This window comes from Trachurus japonicus, chromosome 10 (genome assembly GCF_045865225.1).
Source record: "Trachurus japonicus isolate A0001 chromosome 10, Traja_1.0".
In the NCBI taxonomy this organism is placed as follows: Eukaryota; Metazoa; Chordata; class Actinopteri; order Carangiformes; family Carangidae; genus Trachurus; species Trachurus japonicus.
The window spans coordinates 21,696,070-21,709,617 of record NC_140916.1 but is presented as its reverse complement, the minus strand read 5'-3'; the positions used below and the strand labels follow the sequence as shown (position 1 = coordinate 21,709,617).

Genomic DNA, 13,548 nt, shown 5'->3' with positions numbered 1-13,548 from the left:
AATGTGTCAGTGATCACGCCCCGTGCTGGGGAGGCCAAACAGGAGTTTGGGACGCGCGCATGCCTCTGCTCTGCGCGCTCACGAGCATGTGAACACCTGACCACTGCAGGGGACAGAGCCCGGCCCGCTGATCGCCTCCCCAGGCCGCCCGGTGGTGGTGGTTGTCTCCTGAGAGCAGGATGGCGGATGGAGACGACGTGCTGGCGGCGGTGTTGGAGCACCAGGCCGCGGATTACCGGCGGCTGACCCGGCTCTACTGCATGAACGGCGGCTACCACCTGCAGATCCTGGCCGACGGGACAGTGCAGGGCCAGAGGGATGAGAGGGATGTTCACAGTAAGACCGCAGCACACAGCGCATTTCACATCCAGGGCAGGCCCCGCTCACTGCATGGTGCGTTCACTTACTTTACTGCGGCCGCGTTGGGTTCAAAGAACAGGAAAACTAACGCATTAAATACGTGAGGACACAAAGGTTATTAACGGGAGGGGGGCTGTTAACTCTCCACGCCTCTCATGCTAATTGAATGTGTATCTACTGAACTTGTCTGCACAAGAAACAATGCAAAAGTATCTACACAGACTGAAAGCTATAGGCCTACTAGTTATCTAAAACAGGTGTAAGTTATAAAAGCATCATTGACACATTATAGAGACTAGAAAACATAAAGGGAGCACACATTTCTCTACTTAGTGTGGAGACCTACTTAAAAAAACAAAACAATCTACAGCACCAAAAAAGATACACGAAAAACAGCCTATAACTTAATATAATATAACATGATTTAGGAATTCAGAAAATAAAAACATTATGTTTTCTATTGTTTTCAAAAAAATCTTGTAATAAACTTCCCATTATTGAAGTGCTAATATATGACATTTGTGTAAATGTCAACATGAGGATTTGCCTGTTAGTCCAGTTGTATTTTTTTCACTGACCATGGTCACTGTCAAATACACAAGTGAAATAACATGAGTAAAGACGGCACATTTGTTTGGTCAGAGGAAGAATACTGCATCAGCTGAGGGACTTTAAATGTTTCATGTTTTATCAGTCAGCTGACTGTCGCTGAATGAAAGTATGTTTGAAAGTGACACAGAAATCTCAGATTTGCCTGACAGTGACCGGTGTTTGTAGAGGAGCGGATTCATTATTATGTTTCGGTTGTTGCCGTGTCCGGTCTTTTCTCTACATTTCAAACTTGTTCTCCTTTTAGCTGTTTTGAAGATCAAAGCTGTGGACCCAGGTGTGGTGGTGATCCAAGGGACAGAAGCCCAGCAATATCTGGCCATGAGCGACGAGGGACACTTGTACAGTTCAGTGAGTATCCACAACAGATGGATTGTGTACATGTTGGTAAATCAGAATACTTACATTGACAATGTAGGTAGTATATGTAAATAAATCTTCCACGATCGTAGCAACTCTAAATATAACACTCACTGTTCTTACAATCCTCAGCTGCTGGTGCTGTCTTTCTCTTTCAGGACACAGTCACTGATGACTGTTACTTCCTGGAGAAGCTGGAGGAGAATCACTACAACACATATCAGGCTCAGAAACATCAGGAGAACAACTGGTACGTAGCTCTGAAGAAGAACGGGAAACCTAAGCTGGGTCCGAGGACGCACATCGGGCAGAAAGCTGTTTTCTTTCTGCCCCGGCAGCTGGACGACTACAGGGAGTGAAGACACTCCTCTCAACACGCACTGATACCTCAACCAAAAACAGTCTGGGAGCTGCTCCATGCAGGGATATGTGTTTGGAGGAGAGGGTGTGAAATGGTTGGTTTATTTTAATTTTTTGTTTTTGTTTTATCTCTGATTCACTGAAAACACTGTACTTCTCTTATTTGTATCCTCAACATCTCATTTTAGTGAACCCTCCGGTCCATACCATCTCTATCAACATAAACCATGAAACCACAAGGAACAGCATCATCATCAGACATAGAAAGAGAGAAACATGGGCTTCGATAAGCAGTGTTTGTAATTGTGCGTTCTGATGTCATTCATATTAACTACGCTCTATGATGACTCTATAATGAAGGAAAAAAAACACTCATGTAGTGCTTGTAACATTTTTATTTATCTATTTAACTTTTTTTTCAAATGATCTCCAGATGTCAGTGACATCTGGCCGAGAGTTTAAAGGCGGGAACAAGTAACTCATTGTTCTTGAGGATCTGGATCCAGGTGTGACTTGCACGGATTTGCTGCTGTTTTTTTCAATGGTTTTCCCATAAGCCACTGCACTTCGTTAAATGTCAAGTGACACAATATGCGACCTCCTGAGTGAGAACTGTGCTTGTTTGGAGTTCGTCAGCTCCAGGTCCTTTCTGGTTCTGTAATCTATGTGGTTTTGAGAAGAAGAAAAAAGACAACAGTGTGGACTGACTTTCACCATCTACACCAGTGCGTCGAGCTGAGTTACAGCTTCCTCAGACCTCTGGATGTTGTTTCATATTCACAGCAGTTGCACCACAATGCTGCCATTTGGTGCCACCAATGTGTAAAATAGTTTATCATTTATCACACATTGCCTTCTTGCAAAATTCAGCAACACATTTTAAATCTCACTGCTACAATACTAACTGCTCGATTAACACTGGCATGTCAATTATTCCCTTTATTATGTATGTATGCCACACTGCCTGTTGGCAGTCACACATGAAATAATGAATCCAGATGAGTCGGAGATGACGCGTTAAAAGTGACATTTATTTAACACTAAATGTTTTATGTACAGTTTCATAACAACAGAACCCCAAAGTTGCAGTTCTAACATCACATAGAAATAAGCGTAATGGGTTTGTATCAAAGCAATGACAGAAGTATGAAGTTAAGTGTTTAAGGCAAACAGTTCAGTTTGCTAGACATTAACCTCTTCTACTGATGGCAATGATTAAATAGTGAAAAACTGTATTATCCTGATGAACCGTTTCCTCCAGATTATAAAACAAAAGAAAACTCCTGAAACGCTGCATCACTCGTTCTTTGTTTTATATGTCTGAGACCTGATGGGAGCGTCCTCTGGGTTTTAGCAGTTATGTTTCTAAAAGTGCACCTGCATACAACATTCTTTAACACAGTTTCAATACCCACAAGATAGCTAACAATTTACACCACGAGAAGAAGAAAGAAAAAAAAAATCATTAACCCTTCCCCCCCACCCCTAAAAAAACAAAACAAAACTGATTTCCCTTCCCCATCTGTCAATTAAATCTTAAGGCAAAACCCCACTTGGAAAAGGAATTTGAGTTATTTTTATGCTCTTAGATAATGTGATCCACATGCTTCGGCCAGATCATTAACAGCTGAAATCCAGACAGCCAAAGACTTTTTTTTCTCTAATCACACATCTTTTCCACTGACAGTCAATGTGATGCAGACTCCACTGACTCACTGAGGAGTAATGTAAAAGGTCACGCGGTTACGTCTAAATGAACTTTCTTAAGGCCGTGAACCAGAAAAATGTGCTCATACGCCCAGAGAAATGATCTTGGTTTCTGTCACTGTCCAAAATAATTCAGCCGTCCCCCGTCCCTCACTGTCAGCTGAGCTGCCGTGGGGCAGGGGAGACTGGAGCTTGACATCTGTGGCCATCTGGTTTTTAGTTGTAGCTTGTCTTTGTTTTTTAAAAAGAATGCAGCGTCATCTAAGATCATATCTTTACCTTAAACTCTTCTTTTTCCAAGGGGGGGGTAGTTACCGGATTTAATGTACAGGAAAACATTGATAACTTCTGACACATGGATGTTGTCTCGGTGTGCTCCACTGACACTGCATTTGAATCACAAGCATGTTAAGTTATATTATGACAATGCCCCTGGATGAACCGTTTCCAAAACAGCTTAAAAGCAGAAACAACACTGCCCCCTTCTGGCTAATAAATAAAAAAGGGCAACACTACTTAAAGCCAACAGGTGAGTGAAACATGTGGTAATGCGTATCTTAGCATTTTACATCCTAACAAAAGATTGCTGTTTAAGTGTATGTGGTGTCTAAAAGGAGCATAGAATACCGTAGTCACAATAAATCCATGACATGAGATTAGTGCTGATTACAAAGTGTGTTACATGCTATGGCAAGTCTACAGAGTGCTGTATTAATCAATACCTGTTGGCTTCAAGTGTCACCAACATGCGGCTTTCCCTATGTATTGACCCTAAGGGCAGATGCATGCTCATATGCTACCATCAAATCATATAAGGCATTACTTATACATTACAGACTGAGATGTAAATAGCACTTAACATTCGCCACTAATGAGTACACTGAGTGACTATTACTGTTAACCTTTTCTCCATTAATAAAGTTTCAAAGCAAAAATAAAACGAGTGATATAATTCCTGAATTTTTTTTAAATCGAGACTTTTATTCATTTGTAACTCGTCTGGCTGATTTCTGGTTAAGTGTCTTCAGTTTTAATTTGAAACTCTTCACAGAGCCGCTGCTTGTGTCGGTCACGTCCAGTTCTTCCACAGCTGCCAACCTAAATGTATGTGACGATAAACATCTGGTTTTAAAAATGCACCCTCTTGTGTGTGTCTCCCATGAGGCGCGACCAGAATATGTGGAAACGAGTCTTACCTCTTAATAGATGAACAGTACCCTTGTTCGGGGGAGAATAGCATAGGTGGGATCAGCCAGTTTACGCACTCTGGAGTAGTTAACAAAGCCTCTGATGAACAGCATGAAGCCTGAAGGACAAAGAAAAGACATGTATGTCAGGCTCATATGACACAAGTGCCATAATGTACCAATGGGAAACACTGTTAGATTATAAAACAACGCCTCTCACTCACCCAGGGCCAGGAACACCCACCACAACCAGTACTGCCCATCAAAGTAACCAGGAAAGTAGGTAGAGAACTGTAAAAAAAAAAAAACAAGAGCATGATCCTCAAGAGCCGTCTTTGACGAGTAGAACAGGTAAGAACTAATAACCTATCACACCGCTCAACAGTCACTGAGCCGTTCTTACCCTGACGATAAGAACCCATTTGATGAGGGACAGGCCGAAGCCGGAGATGGCCCCGTATCTACCAGCAGCTGATGTGGTCAAACAGAACGACAAGAAGAAGCCGATCCAGTTGAAGAGGAATGCCACTGGTGACAGGAAGATAATAATTAGTCATCATTAGTCAAACACTTTATTCAAGGACATCTATACAGCAAAACGATTACATCTGGTCACAAACCAGCTCTGCGCAAGTGACGCTGACAATAACTGTACATAACTCTGCACTGTGCTAGCAATGAAATATTAAAGGGGGTTCTTACTGAAGAAAGTGAGCATGAAGATGCCATCATTTCCTATTCGCAGCTGATCGGCGTCTTCAAAGTCATCTCTGGCCACAAAGTCGTCCTCCTGCACCAGCAAAAAGAAAAAGGGTATTTACGTTCCATTTACTTGATTTTACCTCAACATGTTATGCTTTTGTCGATCTAATATTGTGAGGTCAGACTATTTGTGAATGACGGTGAAGAAAAAGATGGACATACTGTGACTCTCCCAGTGACCAGAGGGATGGCAGCCTCTGCTTTGCTTCTCTCGGCTTCGTCATAGGAGGGCAGAGTGGTGGCAACGCTGTAGGATGGAGGGTTGGGAAATCTTCCTCCATCTTCCTTGTATTCAAAGAAAGCTGTGGAAGTCACAAGCAAATGATGATTAGGTGGAGGTCTAGTGTTCATTTATACGATATAAGCAACGTAGGTAAAGCTAAGTTATATATATTATATTTTCATTATCTTCACAATAAAAATTGATACCAATATAATTAAAAAAAATAATAATTATAATATAAGAATTTGTAATTTGGACAGATATTTATAGGGAGAATTTAGACTTTTCTGGAGGACGATTTATCCAGAAACATTACAACTCAAACTTATAGAAGTTAATCTGTAAAACATTAGTGGAAAACGCATAGCTATTCAATGTTAACTGGTTCACCAGCTGCGAGGTCTGACTGCTGACACATGGAAATCTGCTCACTGCTTTCTTTCCCTCAAAGAGCAGAGAGCAGCAGAGAGTCATAAAAGCAGAGCAGGGAAGGATGAGTTACAGCAGGAAGAAATGCATTAGCTGTATGTCTTTCCATTGTTGTTTATGCTCTGACCCATACAGAGGAAAAGTCTTATCTGGGCCACTTGGCCGCTGTCCACAACCCTCATTTGTGTTCATCAAACATAAACAGGACTGAACCTGATCACTGGACTCGCCCAGGAACAGCTCAAGGCTGAAACCCACTTATGCAACATGTTGATCTTTGCTCTCTTAAGAAGTGAGATTAGATATGTCAGCCCTTTATAAAAGGCCTCGCACAAAAGCTACTTCCCTCTGCTCTGTAGCTCTAGTTATCTCATCTATACTTACTTTGTATTTAGCAGAACGAGAGTTCGCATACATACAAAACACAGGATGGTCTCATAAAGCAATTAGACATAGTGGAAATAACCATCAATTATCCATTTACTTTCGCTTTTGTTTCATTGCTGCATTTTTCCGCAATAACACGATTAGGCTACTGCTTGGACAGGACAATTGGAGTGGACAATCATTATCACATTAGCACTCTTGACTATTATCTAGTTGCAGGGTGTCAATACTCCTTTTACATCTAATTCAGAACAATTCAGTTTAACAGTGTGTGACGGAGCTGTGAAGCTTCTTAACCTGCATTCGCTGCTGCAACGCTGCTGTAGGGTGGTGGTGCGTCTGGGGCAGGACCCTCCTGGGACGGCTGAGCTGCCTCCTCCTCATTCACCAGCTGAGAACATGTTAATAAGTGACAACACAACCTGGGTCAAACTTTGATCGCAGTCTGCGGGAAAACTCAAATAAAAGCTAAGCAGATGAAACAGAGTGTGAGCCATCGCTCATAAATGCCAGGTGTTAATATGTCAGCTGTTGCCATGATGCCATGATGCTTTCCCTGTTAGATTTCTGGTCATAAGAGGACATCTGTAGGGACATACAGCTCTGGAAAAAATTAAGAGACCACTCCCAAAAAGATCAGTTTCTCTGGTTTTACTATTTATAGGTACAGTATGTGTTTGAGTAAAATTATTTTTTTTGTTTTGTTTTATTCTATCTATCTATCTATCTATCTATCTATCTATCTATCTATCTATCTATCTATCTATCTATCTATCTATCAAAATATTGTCATTTAGAGCTTTTATTGGCTAATGACTAAACTAGTCTAAATAACAAAAAAATCAAGTCTTTTCAGACCTTGAATAATAATAATAATGCAAAGAAAACATGTTGATATTTATTCCTAAAGAACACAGCATGAATATTTTAACTCAGGAAGAGTTTATAAATCAGTTTTTGTGGGATAATGTCAATGTTTAATCCCAGAAGTGGTTTTTATAATCTTCCTATAAAACCAGATGTGGTTCAGGTGATGACCTCATATCTCATTAAGTAGAATGAGTTGTGTTTGTGTTGATATTTTAAAAAGAAAAGAATGACTGTCATACACGTAGAGATGCTTTTAAGAAACATTTGTGAAAGTGGTCTCTTGTTTTTTTCCAGAACTGTAGGTTATTATGTGTGAGGAAGTTCCTTCATTCATCAGGCGTTTTATTATGCCAATAAAAAACAGGGTCGCCTGTTACTTTACCTGTAAACGCTTAATGATTTGACTGTATTTAATCATGTGTAGACACTAATAATGTCAAGTCACAGGTACAGATGAACTGTGCTGACTCCTCACAGAGAAACACAGCAGCACTATTGTGCAGCTGTGTAATTATTATGCAACAAGTGTCAATGACAGTAATGTCAGACTGCTACCACTGCTTTTCAAAGCAGTAGAGAAAAATTGCATTGGTTTTTTAAGTGATAAAATAACAAATCACTTCCCCAACTGAGCCATAATTGAGCTCTGTCACCTGCATATTAATGAAGACATGTCAATATCCGGACAGGCTGCACCTCCATGTTACTGGTCCAGGACCCGCATGTAGTTTGATCAAGGCTATAACAAACAGTGGCAGCTCTCAGCTCACCAGGTCAGGCCTGGCAGCACCAACGTCAACTATTTAACGTTAGCTAAATGACAACGGGCCACACACACAGACAGACTTCAAGTTACACGGGACCAATTTATCACCATGTTAATTACTGTTTTCTTTCAAAATATGACACTTAGTTTTATATAAGCGCCAGGTATAACGTTAGTATCCCCAGATGAAGCCGGGGCCGTCAACAAGTGTCGGCTGAGCCCGTTGTTTTCCTCAGTGACAGGCTAATGTTGACTGGTGTTAGCTGATCTGATCCGGGTGGGAGCAGCCAGCCTGCTAACTGTTAGCTACGCTTCTTTTCTTTCCTTTTTTTTTAGCGTGGCAGTAAACGGACACATACCTCCTGATATCTGACGTTGCTGTTTTGTTCTGCCATTGTGGAAGAGGAACAACAATGTCCACTCGCCTCTTCCCCCCTCCTCGCTCCAGCTGTGCAGATGTGTTGCGGTAGCAGGAATCTCGCCGACGGACTAGCAGAGGTGAGGTTGGCTCAGTCGGCCATCTCCTTCCTTCTCCCTCCTGACTGGAGCTCGCTCTGCTGCTGCCTTCACGGACCGTCGGAAACCTCAACTCACAGGTTTCGCGGCGACCCTGTTACTAGTTAGTAAGTTATCTAAAACTTATAAACAAAATCTAACATTTATATATTTACATTTTATTCTGTATCAGTTATTTTAACCTATGGTCTTGATTTCGCACTTTACCCTTTCTTCTGTAGGCCTATTTGTATTTCTATGGTGCACATTTAATATTTAGCCTACCTATTTATTGTGGTTTGTTTTTAGGTCAGTTTTGATCTGTCTGAGCGAGTGCAACGACATTCAATAAATGATCGACAACAAAGTACTATATCTATCTATCTATCTATCTATCTATCTATCTATCTATCTATCTATCTATCTATCTATCCATCCATCCATCCATCCATCCATCCATCCATCCATCCCGCTTTTGGTGTTGTTGCATACATAAATGCTATTGCATTAGCAACACTAACAACTGGGGAAAGAAAGTTTATAAAATTGAGATGAATGGGTAATTTATTGACTGTCAATGATTAACGATGCATTTTATTTCATGAGCTGATCTTGGGATTTATTTTCAAATATAGGTTAGGGAAATAGATAATTAGCCTTTGAAATGTTGCGTAGTACAAATGCTCTAGGAAGTATAAAGTAGCAAACAATCACAATCTCATATTCTTCAACATACAATGAAGTAACATTCAAATGTGGAAAGGGAAGATTACAAGGAGCACTTAAAGGCAACGTGAGTTGTTCCGTGTTGTCATGTGACAGGGCGAAGAGGACTTACCCAAAACACACCCAAGGTATAAAAATTAAAGGCACTTTATTACAAAGAACACAAGATTGGCACAGCTGTATGAACAACCACTTGAATACAGAGTACCTGATTATTTCTACAAAGATTAGTTGTGGTCGACTCAAGCACTGCTTGATGTTCACCGATGTATCTCCGTCAGAAGATAAAGGAATCATTATAGTGTAAATTTTTTGAAAAATGCCTCATGAATCCTCAAAGTTGGGAAAACATCTTTGATCATTTCTTCTCGCTGTCTGGGGAAGGTAACTCCACCAGCCTGTTGTGCACATGCATCATCCCTTGAAAAGAAAGAATGAGCAAGAGTCAGCATTTTCTTCATTCATGTCAATGTCTTACACATATTTTTCTTAATCTAACCTATGTTGATAAATAGCTTTGTGATGAAGTCTCACCTTTGAAGTACTTTACAGTTTTGACTCGTAGTTCCAGGGTAGCATCTTCGTCACACACAAACACAGTCTGTGGGTGCTGCTGGAACGCAGACACTGTCCACATGTGATTCACACCATCCTCGATAGCTTTGTATAAAGCAAACGCCTTGTGTGCTCCGGTGATGAGAATCATGACCTGAGAAGATGTCAAAATGTGACCTTTATGGCTAAGCGTGAGCGACATGGTGTTGTTTTTTAGTTCATCAGGTAGATGACAAAATCACTGCAACTCAAAGTAAAGTTCTGCTAGGAAATGATCAGCCCTGACACAGAGTTAATTAGATTTTTTGCAGAAACATTAAGAAATAGGACACATGGCTGACAGCGACATAGGGTTCTAACCTCTTTTGCGTCCATGACAGTGCCCACGCCAACAGTCAGAGCCATGGTGGGCACCTTTGAGAGATCCCCATCAAAGAATCGGGCATTAGCCACGATAGTGTCCCTTGCCAAAGTCTTCACTCTGGTCCTGGAAACCAAGCTGGAGCCAGGCTCATTAAAGGCAATGTGACCATCAGGTCCAATACCTGAAGGACATTAAAAGCAGGTTTTACTTTTCTAAGCACTTGATACCATAATTGTGTGACAGACAGCACATTCAAAATCAGCGCTGTGTAAACTCCTGACCTCCTACAAAGAGCTCGATCCCCCCGGCGGCTGTGATCTTTTCCTCAAAGGCGTCACACTCTGCTTGCAGATTGGGAGCATTGCCATCCAGGATGTGGGTGTTTTCTGCTTTTATGTCAATGTGCTTAAAGAATTCATTCCACATGAACGAGTGGTAGCTCTCGGGGTGATTTCTGGGAAGTCCTGTATCGGATTTGAGGACAGTTTATGATGCAAGATCATAATTTTTTACAGGATTCCTTAGAGTGTACCCACTTTGTGTGAGGAGAGAGAACGGGTTAAGCCTTACCCACATATTCATCCATGTTGAAGGTCTTGACATACTGGAATGAGATGATGCCGTTCTTGTAGTACTCAATCAGTTTCTTGTAACAACCCAGAGGTGTGCTCCCTGTAAAAACCGGCAATAAAGGTGGTTACAAAGAACACAAGCAAAAGTACCAGGTATTTTCACTGATTTTTACTTTCACTTATCATCTTAGTCCTTCAGCACATTTTATAACATTTCATAGAATTCGTTTTTTATGTTCCAGAGAAAAATTCATTATTTCTTACTTGTACTCATTTTGATTAGTATGCATTGTTAAGTAAGACATATTACAAATAATATTTAGAAAGTTCTTCCAGATCCACGCATCCACACTTTATCTTTAGGTGCAAATGAGGTACTTTTCCCCTTTTATGTATTGTTTCTTCTCCTTTAGCTGTTGGTTTTAGTTATTTATTTTTTCTGCTTTTGACACGGACTTTGTAACAGTTTCTGAATGGGGGATAATAAATTGACACTATTATTAGCCTTACTCTAAGTATACATTGAGCTTTGAACTCTTCGGTAATGAAAGTAAAGCTCTACCGGCTATTACACTGAATAAGCACATAAGAGAGGGGAAGTACTAAAGGCTATTACTTGTTTTACACACAGGTAAACAGATTCAGCTGTGCTAATCTCTGCGGTGTTTGGGTCGATGGGAGTTCTCTAGTGTAATCCAGTTACTACTCACCTGTGGGAAGCCCCAGGGTGAAGTATCTGTCCGGGCCAGGTTTGAATTGTAAAATCTTGTTTCTTATGTACTTCGCAGCCCACTCGCTCGCCTGGTCGTAGTCATTGAGTATGATCAGCTTCATCGTCCTGGAGACAAAGAGACAAAACAAACTGGTTTGCTCGTCTGATGGAGCTCAGTCTGGACCTGAATCCTCATAAAACACACCTAAATCAGACTTTAGACTCACCGGGCTGAACAATAGGACCATCCAGCAACACTAAACTAAAACACGTCTTTGACTAAACTGAGCTCAGGGTTGCTAAACAGGCAGGCGAAACGAAATGACTGCAAATGAGCAAAACTTTCACTGCAGCTATTTAGTCCTTATAAAACACAAGTACTTGCATCCAACTTGGACTAAATGCAGCTCTCGGTCCGAACCGCCTTACATATAGTCCGTGCTCAGAGGAAACAGGATCTTGAAGTGGATCATGTGATTCCTCCCGTCGGATGTAAACAGCCTCTACCCGCTGAGGGGATGTTCAATCAACTTAACGTTACGTTTACATTAGCTTGTAGGCTAAGTAGTTCTAGCTTTCATTTGACAGATAAACACACAACGTTTCACTGAGCTTCCATGGGAGATGTTTTTTTTTAAACACTGCAGTCGCATGCCTGATTCTTTACCTGAAAAAGGTGGATATTAGAGAGGAGGAAAACAAAGGAAAATCAGTTTTTACGAGAACGAATTTACATAAACTAGATTCAGAGCAGAGCGGTACGTGTGGTTGCTAGGCAACGTTAAAGGTGAACACACCCCACCGTCCCTCATTATCTGGTCATATTCACCTTATGTAGCCCCGCCCACTTTGCCACTTCCGGTTTGGCCGCGATTGTGTTACGACTTCCGGTCAAATGCGGAAGTAAAAACTGATGTAAACAATCGACTGAATTTGCAGTATATTGCGGGACAATTACAATACAGACAATCAAATCAACATGGACAACACTTGAGGGGTGTACTTCGAAGCGAGTTTAGTGGGTTATATTTTATAATTATATATTTTTTATTGAGTCTAAAGGCTTTCCTGTACTCTCTCTTTCAACCCAGCTAGATCGCCATGGAAACTTATGGTAACAGATGTTTAGCTCATATATTCAGAGTTTAATCCTAAAATCGGCTATATAAGCGCCGCTGTTTCACAATTTAACTCATTTACAGCGTGACTTTTACTTTGAAATCCAAGTGGAGCTGGCAGAACCAGTACGGAGGGAGAGATCGCGCTGATCCGCTGCTGTTTACCAATTGAGCTGAGCGTCAGGAGCTCATTTATATATAGGCTATTATATTACTTGGATATAAGCTGCAGCATGGACGTCGGAACTATTTACTGAGAGAGGGGGGGGGGGGGGTTTGTTGTGAGGGTCGACTGTCACCTGGAGCAAACTGACAACTATATGATCAGAAACTCGTTCAACTCTGGACTGTCTGTGAAGACTGAGTGAAGCTGGCCTCATCCTCTGCTTCAGAGAGAGCCTTGCACTATCGGACCTGGGTCTCTGCTCCGTGTCCAGAGCCTGGTCGGGTCGGGACACGCTGTTCACGCTGTGAACCTGCTCGCTAATGTGTAAAAGAAATAAACGGAGGGATTTAGAAATAAAACCCTCCCTCAAATACTGTAACTTAAATGTGGCCATGAATAAACTTGTTTCGCCTACAGCAGTATTGCCCAAATGCAAATATTGAATACATCTATATTTTCACAGTTAAAAATGTCTTTGTCACCTAAACTACCCCCCGCCCCCTCCAAAAAAGAGAAAAGAAAAGAGAAACACTGTAGCATATTTTCATACGTACACCCAGCCTGAATTGCGATCAGTAAAATATATAAAAGTAGGCTATAAAACACAATTTAAACATGAAAGTTGTTCCTCTAGTTTATTTTGTTTAAATGGATAAAGCTTCATAATTAAAAGTATAGCGCAATGTCCAGCTGTCAGAAATTAAAAGCAGCCTCTTATGTGCATTAACAATGTTGCTTCGGGCTGTGATAGCGTTTTTTTTTTTTTTTTTTTTTTTAATTCGCTCCTACTCTCCAAACAAGCTGCTCACCTTGGCTGAAA

At 41.1% G+C, this 13,548-nt stretch overlaps 3 protein-coding genes across 3 annotated transcripts; 1 reads left to right on the top strand and 2 right to left on the bottom strand.

Annotated features, from left to right (window-relative positions):
- The first annotated feature begins 86 nt into the window (after positions 1–86).
- On the top strand, positions 87–3,193 carry fgf1a (fibroblast growth factor 1a). Its single transcript, XM_085790043.1, has 3 exons — positions 87–336; positions 1,217–1,320; positions 1,488–3,193. Exons 1-3 carry the CDS (start codon positions 180–182, stop codon positions 1,686–1,688), a joined length of 462 nt encoding a protein of 153 aa, XP_085646169.1. The 5' UTR covers positions 87–179; the 3' UTR covers positions 1,689–3,193.
- Positions 2,700–8,597, bottom strand: ndfip1 (Nedd4 family interacting protein 1). The gene is made up of 8 exons (XM_085790042.1): positions 8,380–8,597; positions 6,682–6,775; positions 5,508–5,647; positions 5,286–5,373; positions 4,987–5,111; positions 4,808–4,874; positions 4,593–4,702; positions 2,700–4,494 (listed from the first exon to the last, which is right to left on the bottom strand). The coding sequence occupies exons 1-7, from the start codon at positions 8,413–8,415 to the stop codon at positions 4,596–4,598; spliced, it is 657 nt and encodes a 218-aa protein (XP_085646168.1). The 5' UTR covers positions 8,416–8,597; the 3' UTR covers positions 2,700–4,494; positions 4,593–4,595.
- A 775-nt stretch (positions 8,598–9,372) lies between these two features.
- Positions 9,373–11,956, bottom strand: gnpda1 (glucosamine-6-phosphate deaminase 1). Its single transcript, XM_085790041.1, has 6 exons — positions 11,443–11,956; positions 10,731–10,832; positions 10,442–10,624; positions 10,157–10,341; positions 9,776–9,950; positions 9,373–9,661 (listed from the first exon to the last, which is right to left on the bottom strand). The coding sequence occupies exons 1-6, from the start codon at positions 11,564–11,566 to the stop codon at positions 9,600–9,602; spliced, it is 831 nt and encodes a 276-aa protein (XP_085646167.1). The 5' UTR covers positions 11,567–11,956; the 3' UTR covers positions 9,373–9,599.
- Positions 11,957–13,548: the final 1,592 nt, after the last annotated feature.